This window comes from Trichoderma atroviride, chromosome 3 (assembly GCF_020647795.1).
Source record: "Trichoderma atroviride chromosome 3, complete sequence".
Classification (NCBI taxonomy): Eukaryota; Fungi; Ascomycota; class Sordariomycetes; order Hypocreales; family Hypocreaceae; genus Trichoderma; species Trichoderma atroviride.
In genome coordinates this window covers 2537328-2556437 of record NC_089402.1, presented here as the reverse complement: position 1 = coordinate 2556437, position 19110 = coordinate 2537328, and the positions used below count along the sequence as shown (strand labels likewise).

Sequence of the window (19110 nt, the reverse complement as noted above, 5' to 3'; positions counted from 1 at the left end):
GAATGATTGATTGTGAACTTTGAATTGAACCGCTTGGGCCAGGAGGTACAAACACACGGCAAGACGGTACCAACCGCTCAGGCTGAGCCACAATTAAGCCATGGGCTGGTTCCCACCTGTACACGTCTCTGCTCTCTGGTATGCTCCCAATTGCCTACATGTTTTGCACTCGCACTCGCAATTCCATTATTTATTTGGATATCAAGTTGCTGACTTGCATTTACAGTAGTGTTTCGTCATTTATATACATCTCTCACTCATTGGAGCGCCATTCCTTGACCGGCACGTGTTCCCATCCCTCCCTATGAAGCGCCAGATGTGAAATGGACCACCAAACGCTAATCTCAGCCAAACAGAGCGACCTCGGCTTTCATCGTTGCTGGTACTGCTTCTATCAGGCCTCATTTGCTATGCTCTCAGCGCTGCAGTCAAATTCATCTCCGGGGCAGATGGACGCTTCGTCTCCGGCAAAGACGAGTCGGCCCTCGGTATTGCCTCTGACGATGCCCTGCTCAAGGGATCCAGCGCCCATCTTCCCAATCGGCCCAGGCGATGGTCCCTTCCGGTCTTGATCCTCGCCATTGTCCTTCGGCTGGAAGCATTTCATCTGGTGAACAAACAGCAACAATGTGCTACTCCTGGACTCGAGGTGAGATGACGTCACTGAAGGGGATGAGATGAACATGAGATGGGATGAGATGTGTGACTGACAAAAGCTTTTTGGCGTCGTGATAGTCATTTTTGTGCATCTTTCTCATCGGCTATGAGATATTCTCCACGCGTCGGCGGTGGGGGTTCCCAGTCTCTGAGGACGATGACGATCCCTGGCGCAGTGTATTCGATGATATCTACGACTGGTTCAGCGGACCTCGGGTAGTCATGTTCAACACTGTCGTCAGCGCCCTCGTTTTCTCGCTGGGAACCTTCTTCTCAATATCGGAGATCCGACGCTCAACTTACTTTTGCTTCCACCTTATTGACAGCCGGTTCAACACCGTCACGCTGCAGCTCCTAGGCCTCGTACTTGACGCTACCATCATCATCTTGCTCTGGCGATTGTTAGCATGGGCGCGAAGTATCAAGCTGCGGATACGAATTCTAAGCTCGGTGCTCCTCTTATCAGCTGCCTCGGTGGGAATCTTATGGGTTGTCAACGCCGTCTTTAGGGGCACCCATAGAGTAAACGTCTCCTTTGGCTCTCTGTACGGGTTTGATGCCGTAATTGATAGCTTTGCTTTTACTGCGCTCATTACGTCTACCATGTTTTGGATATGCGAGACATCTACTATTACGCCCGTTAGTACCTTGACCTTCTTGATAGGCATCTGGAGCTGTTGTGACAAGATTTTCCGTTACGGAGATTGGCTACACCTTTCGCGGCTCGCTGCGCTGGGGCCACTGTGGATGATTGTTGCCGGCACCATTATTTTCTTGTATCTTCATGATCTCCGCTCTGTCTTGTTCGTTCGACGGATCATGTTTGCCATCTTACTTTTGGCTCTTCTCTTGGCTACAACAATATTCATTTTCGTTAAGAAGCCGGAAACTTTTGGCAACGGAATTCATCCTGTCAATGAATTCGTCTACAGAGCTCACGTTGAGAACGACCGCTGGAAAGCACTGGTTAGCGTCAGTACGACGCTCGCAACGGCCGTCACCGTCTACCAAGAGCGGCACAAGGGGAGGTTGCCACCACCCAATTTTGACGCGTGGTACAAATATGCGCAAGATGACTCGGTTATGATCGATGGCTGGGATCAGATCGATCGAGATGTTGCCCCCTTCTGGAACGTCCCTCCTGCTGTGCTCCGTAAAAGAGCAGATGAGATGGCGGCGATGCCGGACGTTGCAACCATTACGGTCAAGGATGGCAAGGTAACTCGTGCAAACACAGGAGATGAGGGTCACAACAAGGATCTAGACGAACTGGTTCAGATGATTGCAAAGTTTTCCGCGCACCTCCCTAATATGGTTCTACCGATCAATCTGTCTCCGGGTCCTCGGGTGTTACCCCCGTGGGAAGAGGCAAATTCCAAGAGTCGGGCAGCTGAGCTCAGCTCGGTAGCTGATTTACTATCTCGGCGTTCACTAGATGAAGCGATCCATAGCAACAGCAGTGAGACACTGTCAGCAGAACACGAGAAGGAACCGACAGCCGAGCCCAGCAATGGTGGTAGCAGCAGCAGCAGCAGCAGCAATATTGATCCTCCTCTTCCTCCTCAAAGCACAGTATCCGCTGGCGAATTCCGTCAGATGCTAGTCGAAGCATGCCACCCCTTGTCAAAGAGCAGGACCAGGCCTCACTGGAACTTTATGGAGTTCTGTTGGTCGTGCGCAAAGGATCATTCCTTTGGCCAGCTTCTTACCAATTGGCAAAAGTCATTGGATACGTGCTCCCAGCCTGACCTGCGGCTGCTGCATGGGTTCTCCCTCACGGATCCTCGCCGGCCGCCGCTCCGCCAGCTGGCGCCCCTATTCGGCGCGGCCAAGACGGACGAGTTCAGCGACATTGTCATACCGCTTCCCAGGACGAGGCTGGAGGAGCCCGACATCAAGTGGCAATTTACACGAAGATACGATAGTCTGGGCTGGAGAGGGGTTCTGGGGGAACACGCAATCAATAGTCAGGCCCTGCGCGGAAGTCACAAATATCGCCTGCTGCATCTCGCCAGCGCGCCGTACCCGCGCGACAGCGTCATCATGGTCCTCCCGACGGCAAAGTCCCCCGACAGGTTCGGCTACGAAAGGGCCTCGGCCGCAGAGGCCAACGCCGTGATGCCCTTTAGCCTGGGCGTGACAAACTCTACGACGTGCTCGGAGCACAGCGGCTGCAAGCTCGTCGAAAAGGCCTACGGCATCCGTGATGATGCCGCCGAACTGCTGGAATACCGCTACGTCCTGTTAGCGGACGAGGATGACGGCCCTCCGCAGCAGGTGCTCCGCACTATACGCTCAAACAGCTTGCCGTTTGTATCAACCATCTTCCGCACATGGTTCACGGAGCGGCTGATGCCATGGCTACACTTTGTGCCCATCGACCCAAGATATCAGGGTCTGCACTCAACCTTTACCTACTTCTCGGGCACAGAGGGCCGGCCCAAGATGAATGGCAGGGAGGCACCGATGCCGGGCCGCACGGCGGACGCAGAGTGGATCATCCAGCAGGGCCAGCGATGGGCGGAAAAGGCACTGCGGGAGAAGGACATGGAGATTTACTTGTTCCGGCTGTTGTTAGAATGGGGGCGCCTGATTGACGATCAGAGGGATGAGATTGGATTCCACAAGGTCGACAACGGAGGGTTCCAGAACGACAAATGGACTCAACAGCAGCAGGGTGGGGGATAAGAAAAGCCAGCTAGGAGACATGATGAGATAAAAATCCAAGGGACAGAAAGGAGCCAGGATTACAAATTTTACGTATTTGAGTTTTCTAGATGCGAGCATCGGCTTGGAAAAAGCAGAGTTAGATTGGGTTGGCATGCATCTGTCACATACATCTCACGCGGCAGCGCGCGTTTTGTGACATGGATACTAGTAGGTGATACCCAGCGTGGATACAGACTGTGCCATGTGCCATGAATCCAGTTGGGCTACACTTCAGACGAAATGCGCTATTATTGATTTGGGTGAAAAAGAGGACCTCTCTGCTGTATGATATATGAGTTGCATGAGGAGAGGAGAGAGAAAAAAATTGCTAGTACGTTCCTCCTACATGTGCATGCTAGGCACGATTGCGGGTTCATTTTTTTCGGTGTTAGATCCACGTGCATGCAGATGCGGTTGGACAGCAGAGCATTTGCCGCCCTTTATGCAGAAAAGCGTTTTAGGAAATGGGATTTGGTAGGGGTGGGCGCTTGTCGAGTGGGATGTGGTGGGATGTTTTTGTTATCACGACTTTTCCCGGCAGATGAGAATTGTATGCAGGAGGCTGGCGGTGATTGCCTCGTACCATCTATTTACTGGATAGCGAATGCGGCCGACTCATCTCACATGTGAGCTGCGGCCTGAGCTGAGGTGGTGTTAGGACGCAACATGTGGAGTATCGGGACAGGTACAGGAAGCATTCACAATGGGTCGTGATACCAGACGCAGCTGAGTTGCCGCAGGAATAGGTGACGACGGTGAGTTGCCGCATAGTTCGGTATGGCAGCCACACCACCGGCGTTTCAGCTGGCTTTGGTCATCGAATCGACATCACACACATGTCTCTACGCACGGGTTAGCATGTCGAGAAGAAGAGAAAGATTGATGTTGATGCGTCACGACTTCTATTCTGCATCATATGTATCTGTTGCGCTGGTGTAAGACATGTGGCACTTGTTTGAACTAATATTACCGCCATTGGTAGCACATGCATATGCATCATCGACACCTATGAGGTGGTACATGAGGATGCGGTGGGAGTGTCGCAGGGCGTTCGGTCTGTAAGCGGATTGGTTCGATGCGCAGCCATGTTGGAGGGTTGACGCCAAGGCGTATTGGATCGCGAAAAAGGGGGGGATGGGAGAGTGGCGCCAGACTTTGAACTGACAGCACCTTTAGGAGCGAGCCGGGCCGCCGGTCGAGTTTCGGGCGTAGCATTGACCGGGAGAGTGCGTTGTTGACGATATCTTGGCGTCATTAGCACCCAAGACACCGGAGTGGGTGCAGTGCAGCAACGTCAGTGTGCATGCACACGCTGTTTCGAGTAGATGTAGAGGCGAAGCTGAGCAGGAGATCTGAGGGCGGAGAGTCAGCAGCAGCGCCGCCGTCACCGAACCTGGTGAGGTAGCCGAGAACTGTTCAACAGCGCCTCAAGATGTTATGCTCGTACATAGGAACATGTGTACATTGGAAGCCTTATCCGATATATACGATGATACTGAGTCGGCTGAAACAAAACGCACCTGTTTCACATGGAGTACCTATTAGAGAGCAGAGAGACTATTGGCGGCTCAATTTGCTCCAGCAACGTTACTCGCTAGAACTCATCCGGTGGAGAAATGTTATGAGCCCAACAGAAACTGATGCACAGCCTAAAGACCCCGTGGCTGCATATCCAAGGGAAGAAACAGCTGAGAAGGAACCGATATTGCGATGGATCGAAGCGATATGATGCTGGAGGCGAGTGTGGAGAAGACGAGAGCATTTTCGTAGCCACAGAGGGACACACCACGCCTTGCAGGGGACGGTCGCCGTAGGTGAGGAGTAGGTGACCAAGAGTTGCTAGTTTTGACTTTGTCTGTTGCTCTTGGCAAAGTCTTGTTTCTGTTGTGTGCCAGCCTGGTGTGATCAAGGGCTGGGCCTATTCGCCGGCCCCATATCCGCATATGTAGGTACATTAGCACAGAGTTTCAACCGAGCATCTTGCCGGAGCCAAAAGGGCATTACCAGCGGGAATTAGTCCTCCTTGATAAGGTCGCAACTAGATCAGCCGGGCATTAGCTGTGGCAGTGAATGCATGGGCATTTTGATAGAGGGCGCTTCACGCGCAGAGCTAGCGCGCTCTGCCATTTGCTTGGCCATTTTCAGCCGGTCCATCCTGGCAAGATTGGGCCTTTTTGCTTCTTTCTTTTTTTCCCCTCTCATTTTCGGTGTCCCGCCGTGTCTTTGCTTTTCGTCTTCGGTGGCGACCCCCTTATTCCATGCAGCTAGGCCACGCCTAAGGCCCGTCTGTCCGCTAGAAATAGATTGCAAGGCATCGTTGTTGCTTGTTGTGGCAACCCGGTGGGATGTCTGCTGGGAGCAGGAGGCACCCCGGGCCTCAGAGGGCGGCACAAGCACGAAGCGGTCTTTTCTCTCCGCGGTCGTCGGCGCAGCTTGGGATTGCAGCGGGAAGTCGAAGAAGCCCCTGTTTGTCGGCCGGCAGCTTCTTATCACCAGACCTTGCTGTCTTTGTTTCAACCCTCAATTTCATGGCCCCCAAGAGGTGGATAAGGAGGGGTGGTTGTTTGTAATTGATGACGGTCAGAATATACTTGACACTGCTGCTGCTGCTGCTGTTGGAAGTGAGGTTTGGATAGCAGAGAGAAGACAGCGTCATGTTTCTTTTTCTTTTACATTCAAACAAAACAGCATTCCTACTACTACTACTAGTACGGCAGGACCCAGTAGTGTTAGGAATCGATCGAGATGGCTCTTTCCATCCCTCTCTGCGCCCAAACAGGCTACTCCGAAACACTATCATGGCAATTGCAAATGGGATGGAAGCTACACTCGTACGAGCAAGTGCCCCGTACTTGGATCTTGTAGCGCGTGCTGTACTTGCACGTACCTGCCTTGGCGCTGCTGCTACCCACGGCTACGTGATCGGTACGGAAGATTTGGCCGGGTCTGGGCTGGCCTGTGCGGCGAGCCACCCGCGCCTAAGGTGTTTTTGCTGCCGTCCCTTGTACCCAGCAGGTACCAGCCGGGCGCTTGCCATCCCCTCCTTCCCCCAGATTCTCGCTTGCGTCCAAGCGCTGCTACCAGCCGATCCATCGACAGAAAATTTTCTCTTCGGTGTGATCTGATGCAGCTACTGACGCTGGGCTCCTGATCTGCAGGGCCCTTTTACCTCTTCCCCTCTTCTGGGATTTTTCCTTTTTCTTGTCACTACCTATCGTTGTTTAGTTTTTCTTTTTTTCCTGACCCTTCATTTCGCTCCCGCTTTTATAGCCACTCGTCCTTCTTCCCCTTTCGGTTAACTCGCCTCCATCGTCCTGTGTCCTTTGTATCTGCTCTGTCGCTGGCCGGATCTGATTCGTAGCCCTGCTGCCCACCGGTTGAGTCTCAACGCTCGGCCCCAGGACGCCTCGAGATGATTACGAACTTCCTCTTTGGTGACGTCTGGTTGTTTGTGTCGTGCTACTAGCAGTAGGTACTACTAGTTAAAAAGCCTCATCGCTCTCTAGCCGCTCTGGCTTCGGCATTAGCCCTACCTAGGTTTAAGACGGAGCAGCGCATCGAGTAAGCGAGCCTATGGCAGAAACCCGAACCGTGATGCCGCTGCAAAATTCCGTGTTCCGCTCATCCGCCCTGGCTGAGCGGTTCCGCCGACTGCTGCCGCACATGCTGCTGCGTGTCACGGCCTCCTAGATATGTACTGTAGCACTGCAATCTCGCTGCGATCCCCGCCCGTGCGCCGCGATGCCTTCTGGCGACGTTCAACTTGGCTCGCCTGATGGTGTGGTGGCATGGCATGGCCTGAGCCTTGACCTTGCCCTCAAACGGGCTTGGTTCTCCGAGCTAGATCCCGAGCAAACCCGCCGCTCACTGGATTCTCGGGTGCTAGGCCCCAGGACCGGGCAGGGATATGGTTAAATGCTTCCGGTAGGCCCATTGTCGATATTCTTAGCCTCCGCCACGACACAGCACAGCGGCTCGTGCTTGTGCGCCGTGCTCCACGCCCCAGGGACTGGCGGCACGCGGAGGTACTCGGTACGCCGGCGTGCCTGCTGCGGGCGGAATGCATGGCCAGAAGGCGTGCCCAGCGTGGGAGGCGTTCTGCAGCCCGTAGGTACCCAATACCACCACCACTCACCACCGCCCACCACCGCCCACCCTTGTCCACCTTGGGGGTGCTGCCAGAGCTCGTCTCATAACATGCCAGACCGAAGCTCTTTCCATCCAACCTCGGCCCTGTCCAGCTTCACATTCGATTTGCGGCCGGCCTTGGCGTCGCATCGCCGTCCAACCTGCTCTGGCGCCTCTTGCGACGCAAATTGAACGACTTTGCGCTGAGCTCAGGCCGCGTTTTGGGCCGCTGGGGCTGCAGCCGTTTCTGATCTCCGGCCTTGTCCTCGCCGCTGTTGGCCAGTATCTTATGCAGCCCAGCCTGCGACAGGACCCCGCGTTCTTGTTGCGCCTCTTTTCTCCCTCCTGACCCTTTTCTGCCAGTTTTTTTTTTCCTTGAATTTTTTTTTTCTTTGGCGGGGTTAAACTGGCCTTTAACGCGCCTCGCAGCCACACACTGCGCAGAGGAAGAGGCACATACGAAGTACACGCATCGAGACGATCAACCAAAGCGAAGAGAGAAGAAGAAGCAACGGCATCGAACTTGCGAGTCGCCCGCGGCCAAGTATACTTGCTCATCTGGTATTGTTCGCCATTTTTTTTTCCAGCCTGTGTCTATTGCCTCCCCCCCCTTTCCCCCCGTCATTTCTCTGTTCGCATCACATCATCATACGCCCAGCGCATGCCGACCTATCTATGAGATAGATAGCAGGTAGCTTCGGCGGTGGATATTGTACACGGACGCTGTCTGCCCTCTCTGTCGCTCTGCTGGTCTTGTTTGTTTTGCGAGACTAATCGCCCGCAACCTGCGCTCCAGCCCGCGCCAGACCTCGTGCAGTCCGATCGATCATCCCTTGCCAGGCGTCGCAGGTGCAAAGCTCTGCCACAGTCTGCGCGGCCGGAGGTGGCCCGTCTCCCCGCCTCGTCGCCCAGCCGGCTCAGACTTCACCACCCAGTCTCGCGCTCTCACCTTTCTTCACCTCGCTTCACCTTGCATCGCGCGTCTTGCCCGGGCCCCGCCCCCCGCCAAGTATGGGATTTTGATCGTCCGTACCGGTCCGCCGTCCTCCAGCCATGAACTCCGTCCACAGCCTGATTGACGCTCCTCCACCAGCGGCCCAGCTGGGAGCCCAGGCCGGCGTTCACATCCACGACTACGCGCAGGAACAGCCTCACGCGCACAGCCTGCAGCGCCTGGCCTCTCCGCCGCCGGCCCCGGCATCGGCCCCGGCCGTGGCGGGCCTCTCGCTGTCTCCCACGGCGCCCGCCTCGGCCCCGACGCCAGCTCACACGCCGCGGCCAGACGACCTGCACGCGCGGCATCTGCCTCCGCCGTCCACGCCGTCCATGGCGCACTACGTCTCCATCGCCTCGCCGCCGTTGAGACAGGACACGGGCTCGTCAGTCTCCACGCAGGCCACCACGGCTACCCTGGCCTCTACTGAGACCAACAACACATCGTACAGTGCCGACACCTCCCCTAACCCGCACCAGTCCATTTTCTCCCTCAAGGATGGCTCCGACGTCTCTAACAGCCGTCGAACCAGCAGGAGACGTACCGGCCCCCCTATCTCAGCAGTCTAGAGAGCGGGCCGCCCTCATCAGAAAGCTAGGAGCCTGCGTCGACTGTCGCCGCAGGAGAGTTGCCGTAAGTCACAGTCATGGCCCCGACCGACCAGCGGCATATGCAGCCGAGGCTGACCCCGTGCTTCTCTCTTTGCAGTGCCACCCAAGCCACCATAACATGACTTGGGAAGACGTCGTAACCAAGTTTCACCACAGGCCGCACAGCCCGGCCGTCCAGGACATTGCGCCCTCGATGCCCGCCGCCCGGCCTCTCAGCCCCGCAACAAGCCTCAGCACGGCCCAGCCCGTCTTCACTCACGATCCCCAAGAGATGGACCTTGATGCCAGCTCTGCGCCTAGCCACCATCACCAGCCTGGCCGACCCCCCCTGAGCGAGGCTCGTATCCGCACCCCTCTGCCTACTGGCCCCAGACTGGAAAAGTCGCTTTCCCTGCCGGGCATTGAGAGTCTCAAAAACGAAATGCAAAACAACGCTGCGCGCATGCTCTCTGCCACTACTCGCGGCCGGTACAACTCGGTCCAGGCTCTTTTACTGTTCTGGCAAGATGATGATGAGGCGCTATCGGTCCAGAATGCCGTCGGAGAACTAGCTGACGTCTTTGACAAGTACTATCATTATACGTTTCAAATCCAGGTTATTCCTTCCTCTTCAGAGAGCTGTAAAAGCTCATGGAGATGGCTGTCGCGCAAACTCAACGACTTTGCCGAGGAGCGCGATCAGCGTGATGTTCTCAAGATTGTCTATTACATAGGCCACACTTATCTCGATGCAAATCGCGACATGGTTTTGGCAAGGTACGCCTTGGCAAGCTTAATATTGACGTGTATGCACTTGCGCTAACTTTACCTCCCCCCCAACCTGTAGCTCAAAAGATGTTGAAAGAGCTTCCACTATTCGTTGGAGCGGCATGCAGCAGATTCTCGAGGAGGCATGCGCCGACACTCTCATCATTATGGATGCCGCGTATTTCCCTCCGGCTAGAATCGTAAGGCAGCAAGGCGTACTGGAAATCATCGCGGCCTCTTTATCGGAAGACCACCTCACCGCTCTGGATCGGTGTGCCTTTACCAGGGCTCTCGCTGATCAGCTACGCACGCGTGCAGCGCGCCAGACGCCGCTTTCAGTGGTCGAACTACACTCGATACTTCTGGCTCTGTACCCCAAGCTGGCTCGGGATCGCACACCTGAGAGAGAAATCATAACGAGCTTTCCCGCCCCACTGCATACCATGATGTCCGGAAATTCCAGGCTGCCTTCGATATTTCTCTCGCCAGTTCAGCAGAGCAGCCCTCTACGGAGCAGCTTTTCTTACGAAAATAGCCCCCAGCTACACTTGGCCATCAAACTAAACGACGACAACGTTGACATTGACAGCTGGAACGAATGGCTACGAATGATGCCTGAAGGAATCAAGGACATCAAGATTGATGGTCCGTTTCGGACGACATTCAGGTAGTCATGAATACGGGGTGGTGGCCCGCTGCTTACACGCGGCATGCCATTGCTTCGCCAAACAACACACATACGGCGCAGTGGCTGCCTCAACGTGACCCTATGCGCTGGAGCTGGTCTCACTATCCCGCCGTCATCTGTCTCACTTATTTGCTTTTACTCTTTCTTTCTTTCCATCTTATTTTCAAGCTTGAAGCTGCCTCGGGCCAAGAGCGGAGGAGATTAACAATGAGGGGAACTGTTTCACAAAAAAAAAAAAAAAAAAAAAGCGTGCGCACTCATATATATACAACCATACACCCACTGATGAGTCAATGATCAAAGTTTCACATCATGACATTATGTAGCGAAGATCTTGGGATTGGCAATAGCTAGCCATGAAAAAGTATTGTCCCATTTCTTGAAGAAACATTGCCGTAAAAGGCCTTGAGTTTCCGTGTGCGTCATTGCGGTTATCGTGTGCGTGATGATCACTGCGATCATTATTGAAATCTGGAGACGTATGCCCTAGATCCGTGCTGTTCATGCGGCTTGTATAGTATGTACAAGCGTCATATAAGAGAACCCCTGTCCGTCAGTGTTGCGGGTCGCGTCGTTGCCCAGCAACCGGCAGCTTCCCGCCATCCCCACTCCTGCATAACAAAGAATGGCCCCCCCCCCAGCCTCCACCACGCTTCCCTGTCACGCCAACATTCACCGCCCGATAGTCAAGTCAACACTAAGACCCTTTTCAATCGCGTCTTTTTTGTTCATATTGCTCGCTGCGCAAACGGAACACCGCGCGCACAAGGGATAAACCAGTCATCCTAAACCAGACAACGATGCGCTCCCCACCCGAGCAGCGTCGAGGCAGGGGCAGGCCGGCCAAAAACCCTGATTTAACGGCGGCGAACTCGAAATCCACCAAAATCGTCACAGCTGCCGCAAAGGCGCGATCCGCTGTTCCGTCAAACCTGACCGCGAACACAAAGAGCACCGCTGCTAAGAGAAAGGCGAGGACCGATGACGCAGAGGAAGAGCAACAGGCATCGCTGGCCAAGCGGCCACGGGGGCGGCCTCCCAAGAAGCCGGTCGAGGAACAGGATAATGGCGCTGCGAAGCCCGCAGGTGCAGCTTCAGCGATGGCGTCTACCGGAGCATCACGAGCCAAAGTAACGGCAAAAAAAGGAGTGTCAGAAACCGCAAAAGAAGAGTCAACGGCGCCGAAGCCGACGCGAGGCCGGCCGAGAAAAGTTGTATCCAAGCCCGAAGAAAGCGACAAGCAGCCTGAGCCGCCCAAGAAGGCGACGCGCGGACGTCCACCCACAGTGATGAAGTCAGCCACAACGACAACAACAGGAGCCAATAAGCCGCCGGTCAAGAAGGTGGTAAAATTCAGAGAGCCCGATAAAGAGAATGTAGAGCCCGCCGCAAGTCCACCGGAGCCTGCTCCGACTGGTATGCGTGGTCGTCCAGCACGACGAGGCGGTGCGGCAGCAGCCCGGACTACGACAAGACCTGCCGCGAAGCCATCGAAACCTCAGGCCGGCAGCAAGAAGCCACTCAGCCCCAAGAAGATTACGCAGTTGACTCTTACACAATATGACTCTGAGGATGAATTGTCATTGGAGAAGCCGTTGACAAAGAGTCCGATCAAGCCTCCGTCCAAGAAGTCAGAAATCGCACCTATTGATATTGAGCCCGAGATGACAACTGTTGCCGTGAACACGGCCATGTTTGATCTGCCGGAGCTTAATGCAACACTTTTTGGATCGCCAGCCAGGCGACCTACTTCGCCACCCCGAGATACAATAAAGTCTCCCGCTAAGAGGGTTGCGATGCCATTGCCAGGATCTACATTAAAGCTGAGCAATGAAACGGTTGCCCAAACACCTTTCAAGTCTTCTTCAACGCTCCTACAGTCAGCCGCCAAGCGACCGCAGTCTCCCATGAAGCCCTTTATCTTCTCGGCTCAAAAGCAGCCAGAAAATGAAACAAAATCAACAACGAAGGCTTCCATGCTCCAATCGCCTGCAAAGCGAGCATTCCCAGGCTTCAAATCGCTCTCAGACACTCGACAGTCAAATCTCCCAACTCTGGATGAGTCTCCTATTGCGACTCCATCTCGGCCAGCCAAATCTTCACAAAAGCTCTTGGTCGAAGAAGACGAAGACGAAGATGAGGAAGATGACCCTTTTGCGGTCCCAATCATAGATCTTCGATTTTCCAAGAGCCCATCCACCGCGCCATTCCGACGAGCCGATTTAGTCTCTACAGAGCAAGAGGTGGAAGAAGAGGTAGAGGCTGAAGTGGAAAATGAGGCTGAAGCTGATCATGAGGAAGAGGCGGAAATTGAAGATGAAGTAGAGGATGAGGATGAGGCGCAAGAAGAAGCGGGTGAAGCTGAAGTGGAAGTGGAAGTGGAAAGAGACGCGACAGCAGAGGCGGAAGTGGAGGTTGAGCTTGAAAATGAAGAAGAGGGGGCGGGAGAGGAAGAGGAAGGAGAGCTACAGAACGCTGCCATTCCAGAAACTCTGGAAGCAGAGGAAGACGCCGGGGAAGAGACCGAAGAAGAGGCAGAGGATGCCGCCGAAGACAGTATCATTGTCGCAACAGAAGAGTCTAATGATGTGCCGGCCGAAACTGAGGATATGGATGCAGACGAAGATGAAAATGAAGATGAAAATGAAGGCCAAAATGAGGATGGGGATGAAGATGAGGACGATTCAGAAGATACAATGGTTCTTGACGACCATACCGCCGAGGAAGAGGAAGAAGAAGGCGAAGATACTGATTCGTCACCAAAAGCCGAGACTCCAGCAGCAGATACCCTCTACCAGCTCCGAGAGAAAGATCTGGATCCCTGCCATGATATGAGCTCATTTGCTGAAGATGCAGATGATACGCTTGCATTTGAGAGACTTGCAGCCACGCCTTCTAGCCTTGAAGAGACAACGCCAAGGACCCGTGCCAGTGCCATGAAGGGGTCTCGCAGGTCTACTCTGGGATTCTCATCTCTATCTGACCAGCTCGGCTCTTGGTCAGCTGCAAGCCCTGTCAAACAAGCTGTTTCGTTCGCAGAAGAACCTCAGCCATCATATACTGAGGACTATGAAAATCTTGAAGATGAAATCGCAGAGAATATTGACGAGCAAGACTTGGAAGAAGACACTATGATCATGGACGAAGATACAGTTCTTGTTCAAGAGACCAACGAAATGACTCTGTCGGATCCTATGGAGGGCGAAGATGCATCCAATACTCGTCAATCTTTTGATGATAGCCTATCGGATGCTAGCCAAGAGTATGGAGATGAGAACCAAGTCCCAGTTGAGAGCCCTGGGCCTATTCCAGAGCCTCGGGCGGCGGCACCCGTAACTCCCGTTGGCCGTCCTATGACACGATCATTCAACACAACGACCAAAATTCCGACCAAGCCAGCCGATATTTCAACGCCAAGTCCACTGAAAAAGAAGAGCTTCAGTGCCTCGCGTGTTGCTCCAAGGCGCCCCGACCAATCGAAGCGAGGTGCCCCGGTCTTGTCTTATTCTCCAAAGAAGCAGCAGCAGCCGCTAAGGCGAAGCTCACGGAATGTGAGCGCCATTTCCGAGGAGCCTGAACAGAGAGTTGAGCCGTCTACGCCACCAGCGAAAGCAGAAAAGGTTTCAAAGGTGGAAACGCCTGAGCAGATTGTTGAACCGTCTACGCCAGAATCCAAGGCAGATTTATGGGCAAAGTTTGGGACACCAGCGCGCACTCCTCGCAAAGACCTCAACTCCAACCTGCTTCGTGGGGCCATTGTCTTTGTCGATGTTCACACAAGCGAAGGCGCGGATGCGAGTGGCATCTTTGTTGAGCTGCTCACCCAGATGGGCGCCCGGTGTCTGCAAAAATGGAACTGGAACCCCAACAGCGCAAGCAACAGCGAGTCAACTAAAGTGGGCATCACCCACGTCGTCTTCAAAGATGGCAGTAAGCGGACTCTGGAGAAGGTCAGGGAGGCCAACGGAGTGGTCCAGTGCGTGGGTGTGAGCTGGGTGCTGGACTGCGAGCGTGACAACGAGTGGCTTGACGAGTCGCCATACCATATCGACACAAGCTACGTTCCTCGCGGAGGCGCACGCCGCCGGAAGAGCATGGAACCCAAGACTGTCTCTAACCAGAACGGCTCTGCAGTCAGCGGTTCGCCCAAGGGGAGGCGGGAGTCGGCGCCTCCTGCTTCATCTTCTCCCAAAACACCCAATCGTAGGCAGAGCAGCATCTGGATCCACACGCCGTCCGATACTAGCGAGGAGCAGGAGGAGAAGGAAGAAGAGGACATTGAATGGTCCAACCTGATTCTGACCCCTGTGCCCAAGACGCCGGCTCCAGAAGCGCTTATGAAGTTTGCTACTGAGACACCGTCCAACCTTGAAGACGTGGATGAATATGAGGATGACGAGAGCCCGTCGTTGAGGAGAGAAGAGTTGATGACGCGAACCTGTCCACCCAAGGCACAAAGGTTTGTGGAGCTCGGCGGTGGCATTCTGTCCAGGGACAGTGATGAGAATGTGATGATGCGGCTGATGGCTGCTCGGCGCAAGAGTTTGCAGTTTGCGCCCAAGGTGGGCAGTCCCCTGGCCAAGATGTGGCAGTAGGGGTTGGTAGTATATGGCAACGATGAGCTTGGACAGTCGGTGTAAATCGAAGTCCCTTCATTTTTCAGCTGATATTTTTTTTTTCTTTGGCTCGGGTCTTGCCCGATGATGAACGTTGACGGCTATTTTCATGGATCATGGGGAAACGGACACACAGAACAGAAAAAACAGACAGACAGAGACGCTTGCATTGGTTTAGTCACTCACTTTGGAAAAAAAAAAACAAAAGGGGAAATCTTTATGACACAAATAAGGCAATGAAATGGGCGATGAGGCGTTTTGAGGTGTTGAGATATCACACATTGGTATTGTTTATAAGGGCGTGGCAAGCGGACAGATGTTGGAACTCACAAGCCGCCTTTATTTAGCTGAAGGTCATGAATATAAACATGAAAAAGTACATGTAATTTTACTTGCTCGCTACTAATCTAGTCGTGACGTGATTCCCGGTTTGATCCTTGGCTGGCGGGGATGATGTGTTGGTTGATTCTAATCGCCTTTTGTGTTGATTGCTGTAGATGGTCTAGTAACAGACAAAGCCAAGTCATTGCTGCAGCCCGTAGTCATGTCGAAGACTCGAGGTATCGAAACATTTGCGAATCGGTGTGTGTCTTTAGCAATTGAAGGCCATAATATTCTCCACGCGGCAGTAACAAGTCTTTGTTAAAACAAACCGCAGGGCAACCACTTTTGTAGTTGTAGGTATTTCTCTTTCTTTATTTCGTCCAAAGTCGTGGTTTCAGTTACACATGTATATCGTCTTTTTTTCTCTTTCTCTTTTTTCCTTTCCTTCCTTGTTTTTCTTTGTTTTGCTCATCCTCTCGCTGCAGCCCTCAGCGTAGCAACAGCATCCCCATCATGTGCCTTTAGCAGCTCCGTCGCCCTTGCCTTTGTCACCTCCAGCTCGTCCACCACGAGGGCCACGTCCGCGGCGTCGACCTTGACGTTCTTTTTAACCGCCGCGGGTGCAGCAGCAGCAGCAGCAGCAGAAGCAGTGTTGGCGGCGGGCTTCTTGGCCTTGTCGTCGCCGAGCTTGAGCATGGCCTGGGAGACGGCCTCGGAGTTGACGTTGTCGTTGGAGGGCGTGGCTGCTGCGTCCGAGGGCGTATCGAGCGAGGCGAGGGCCGAGGCGGCTTTGCGGTCTTCGGCGTTTTTGGGGAGGGGCGGCTGGTCTGAGGCGTCGGCGGAGGACATTTTGGTGGGTTGTTGGATGGTTGGGTTTGTGTTTTTGTTTACTTGAAGTTTGGAGCTTGGGAGAGGAAAAGCAGTTGGTGGTTGAGAAAAGATACTTGGGTGATGTACCTTGAGCTTGGGCTTTGGGAGGAGGGGGTCTTTTTAGGAGGGGTAGATGGAGGTGCTGCTTACATGGATGAGATTTGATGCAACCCGCCAAGTATAACAACAATACTCTCTTCTTGTGTCTTTAACAGGAATATATTCCAAGAGTATGAAATAAAAGAGCTCCAAAAGTGTTTCTGCCAATTCCTGAACGAACTCGTCACTGTTTAGTAGTATAGGCACAGGCACTCAAATCATGTACTAACCTAGTGCTTTTCAGCCTAGCTTATGACATGTCCATATAGCTCGTCCACTCTAATAGAACCAATCTGCTATATTTGATATTCTTATCATCTTCTACTACTTCTATTTCCATTTAGATTCGTCTTTAGCTCATAATTAAAGTATTCTTTGGCCTTGTGCTCTGGTTGGATCCCTGATGCTGAGCTTATGCAACTGATGCGGGCCTTTTCACTAAAATGACAACTTGGGCGCTACCAACTCAATAGCAGAAACGCAATAATGAAGGATTACCCCAGATATTGTGTCATTGTGCCTGTAAGACGTTGATAGCATCCTAGAAACAACGTTGGTGGCGGCAGAGTACAATAGGATGACTAACCATTTTGCACGGCATGTGGCATCGCCTCTAATTGGCCAATGCAAGGATCATCGTTCCAAAGAAAAGAAGGAAAAAAAAAAATTCTAAAAAAAGGTACGTACTCAATGACAGCTGCCGTACCAACGATTTCAATCCCGAAACCTGGAATGTCCCACTGACTCATATTTCATATTAACCGCCCATCTTTCTGTGTTTTCTCACAGATCAATTTACACCAGGGCTTAAATTTGGGTGCGTGCATCTGGCGAGTCGTTTTGTTTTTGGCTTCTGAAAAAGTAATTTGCTGCAAAGACATCTTCATCAGAGTGAGTTTTGATGCTTCCATCTATCCTATTGATATCAAACATCGAGGTCCACAGACCAGCAGTTGGCTGACGCATTTCTGCATCGCAGCAGGGACCAAGACAGACAGACAGGCCTTTTGGCTTCAAGTCTCGGCTCCTTTTCCTTGATTCTCTTCATTCTTCATTCTTCATTCATCATCCTCACAATGGCCCACCAAGACGCCGCCGCCCAGCCATGGGATCCCTCCTCGTGGCGCTCAAAGCCCATCAAGCAGTCTCCCACCTATCCCGACCCCTCCAAGCTGCAAAAGGCCACGGCCGAGCTCTCGCGGATGCCGCCGCTGGTGCACCCCCACGAGATCAACGCCCTCAAGGCTCACCTGCGCGAGGTCGCCCTGGGAAATGCCTTTCTGCTGCAGGGCGGCGACTGCGCCGAGCTGTTTGACTACTGCGAGCAGGGCGCCATCGAGTCCAAGATCAAGCTGCTGCTGCAGATGAGCCTCGTGCTCATCTGGGGCACCAACAAGCGCGTCGTTCGCATTGGCCGCATGGCTGGCCAGTACGCCAAGCCGCGGTCGAGCCCGACGGAAATGGTCAACGGCCAGGAGCTGCCCAGCTTCAGAGGCGACATTCTCAACGGCTACCACGTCGACGAGCGTGAGATTGACCCCGGCCGTCTCCTCAAGTGAGTCTCGTTTCAAACCCGAACCCAATTCACCTTCTGTCAGTCTCTAACCTCATCGTTTCAAAGAGCGTACCACCACTCTGCTGCTACTCTCAACTACATCCGCACAGCCCTCGCCTCTGGCATTGCCGACCTGCACCGGCCCCTTGACTGGGGCCTGGGCCATGTCCGCGACCCGGCGCTCAAGGAGAAGTACTCCAAAATCGCATCCAGCATCCAGCAGACGCTGCGCTTCCTGCAAGTCATCAACGCCCGCCCCGGCGAGCTCGAGACCGTCGAGCTCTACACCAGCCACGAGGGCCTCCTGCTCGAATACGAGCAGCCCCTGACGCGCCTCCTCGAGAAGCCCACCCATCCGGGCGTCAGCAGGCCCGGCACGCCCCCAAGCTCATCACCAACCATCAAGCCCCTCCAGGCCGGCGGCGAATCCAAGGAGTACTACGACACATCCGCCCACTTCGTCTGGATCGGCGACCGCACCCGCCAGCTCGACCACGCCCACGTCGAGTTCTTCCGCGGCATCGCAAACTCCATCGGCATCAAGGTCGGCCCCTCGACCCCGACCGAGGACATCCTCGCCCTGCTCCGCGCCCTCAACCCGTCCTGCGAGCCCGGCAAAATCACCCTCATCACCCGCTACGGCGCCGGAAAAGTCGCCGAGCTGCTCCCCAAGCACATCCGCGCCGTCGAGGACTCGGAGCACCGCCGATGCGTCGTCTGGCAGTGCGACCCCATGCACGGCAACACCCTGTCCACCCCGACCGGCATCAAGACCCGCCGCTTCAACGACATCTACAGCGAGCTCGAGCAGTCGCTGCGCATCCACAAGGAGGAGGGCAGCTACCTCGGCGGCGTGCACCTGGAGCTGACCGGCGATGCGGTTACCGAGTGTCTGGGCGGCAGCGAGGGCCTTGATGAGGATGACCTCTCGACCAACTACACGTCTTTCTGCGACCCGAGATTGAATGAGAAGCAGGCTCTTGAGCTGGCTTTCTTGGTGGCGGACCACTACTCCCGGGAACATAAGAAATGAGGAAAAGACAATGAAAGAGAATGAAACATGAAATTTGATACAAGGAAAATTGAGACAGTGAGAGATGGCATTGTATATG

The 19110-nt window shown here is 54.0% G+C and overlaps 6 protein-coding genes across 7 annotated transcripts; 5 read left to right on the top strand and 1 right to left on the bottom strand.

The window, feature by feature from the left end:
- Nucleotides 1-149: 149 nt before the first annotated feature.
- TrAtP1_006060 (uncharacterized protein) lies at nucleotides 150-6136 on the top strand. Its single transcript, XM_066112969.1, has 3 exons — nucleotides 150-282; nucleotides 357-649; nucleotides 736-6136. The coding sequence occupies exons 1-3, from the start codon at nucleotides 159-161 to the stop codon at nucleotides 3343-3345; spliced, it is 3027 nt and encodes a 1008-aa protein (XP_065969055.1). The 5' UTR covers nucleotides 150-158; the 3' UTR covers nucleotides 3346-6136.
- A 119-nt stretch (nucleotides 6137-6255) lies between these two features.
- Nucleotides 6256-7330, top strand: TrAtP1_006059 (uncharacterized protein). Its single transcript, XM_066112968.1, has one exon. It carries the CDS (start codon nucleotides 7108-7110, stop codon nucleotides 7279-7281), a length of 174 nt encoding a protein of 57 aa, XP_065969054.1. The 5' UTR covers nucleotides 6256-7107; the 3' UTR covers nucleotides 7282-7330.
- On the top strand, nucleotides 7325-10760 carry TrAtP1_006058 (uncharacterized protein). 2 transcript variants are annotated; one of them, XM_014082710.2, is made up of 4 exons: nucleotides 7325-8055; nucleotides 9024-9121; nucleotides 9197-9855; nucleotides 9926-10760. In XM_014082710.2, exons 3-4 carry the CDS (start codon nucleotides 9218-9220, stop codon nucleotides 10515-10517), a joined length of 1230 nt encoding a protein of 409 aa, XP_013938185.1. In that variant the 5' UTR covers nucleotides 7325-8055; nucleotides 9024-9121; nucleotides 9197-9217; the 3' UTR covers nucleotides 10518-10760. The 2 variants fall into 2 exon arrangements, with proteins under 2 accessions (XP_013938185.1, XP_065969053.1); XM_066112967.1 differs by having other exon boundaries at nucleotides 8291-9855.
- A 574-nt stretch (nucleotides 10761-11334) lies between these two features.
- Nucleotides 11335-15129, top strand: TrAtP1_006057 (uncharacterized protein; the record flags this gene model as incomplete). The annotated part of the gene is made up of 1 exon (XM_066112966.1): nucleotides 11335-15129. The coding sequence occupies one exon, from the start codon at nucleotides 11335-11337 to the stop codon at nucleotides 15127-15129; it is 3795 nt and encodes a 1264-aa protein (XP_065969052.1).
- Nucleotides 15130-15533: 404 nt separating this feature from the next.
- Nucleotides 15534-16425, bottom strand: TrAtP1_006056 (uncharacterized protein). The gene has a single exon (XM_066112965.1). It carries the CDS (start codon nucleotides 16321-16323, stop codon nucleotides 15943-15945), a length of 381 nt encoding a protein of 126 aa, XP_065969051.1. The 5' UTR covers nucleotides 16324-16425; the 3' UTR covers nucleotides 15534-15942.
- Nucleotides 16426-17519: 1094 nt separating this feature from the next.
- TrAtP1_006055 (uncharacterized protein) lies at nucleotides 17520-19031 on the top strand (the record flags this gene model as incomplete). The annotated part of the gene is made up of 2 exons (XM_014082707.2): nucleotides 17520-17998; nucleotides 18065-19031. The coding sequence occupies 2 exons, from the start codon at nucleotides 17520-17522 to the stop codon at nucleotides 19029-19031; spliced, it is 1446 nt and encodes a 481-aa protein (XP_013938182.2).
- Nucleotides 19032-19110: the final 79 nt, after the last annotated feature.

Excerpts from the sequence above, each read along its gene's own strand:
- TrAtP1_006060 (XM_066112969.1), top strand. The coding sequence starts at position 159 with ATGTTTTGCACTCGCACTCGCAATTCCATTATTTATTTGGATATCAAG. Across the intron at positions 283-356 it reads GGAGCGCCATTCCTTGACCG|AGCGACCTCGGCTTTCATCG; the intron begins GCACGTGTTCCC and ends TCAGCCAAACAG. Across the intron at positions 650-735 it reads GTGCTACTCCTGGACTCGAG|TCATTTTTGTGCATCTTTCT; the intron begins GTGAGATGACGT and ends GCGTCGTGATAG.
- TrAtP1_006059 (XM_066112968.1), top strand. The coding sequence starts at position 7,108 with ATGCCTTCTGGCGACGTTCAACTTGGCTCGCCTGATGGTGTGGTGGCA.
- TrAtP1_006058 (XM_066112967.1), top strand. The coding sequence starts at position 8,987 with ATGGCTCCGACGTCTCTAACAGCCGTCGAACCAGCAGGAGACGTACCG. Across the intron at positions 9,856-9,925 it reads CGCGACATGGTTTTGGCAAG|CTCAAAAGATGTTGAAAGAG; the intron begins GTACGCCTTGGC and ends CCCAACCTGTAG.
- TrAtP1_006056 (XM_066112965.1), bottom strand. The coding sequence starts at position 16,323 with ATGTCCTCCGCCGACGCCTCAGACCAGCCGCCCCTCCCCAAAAACGCC.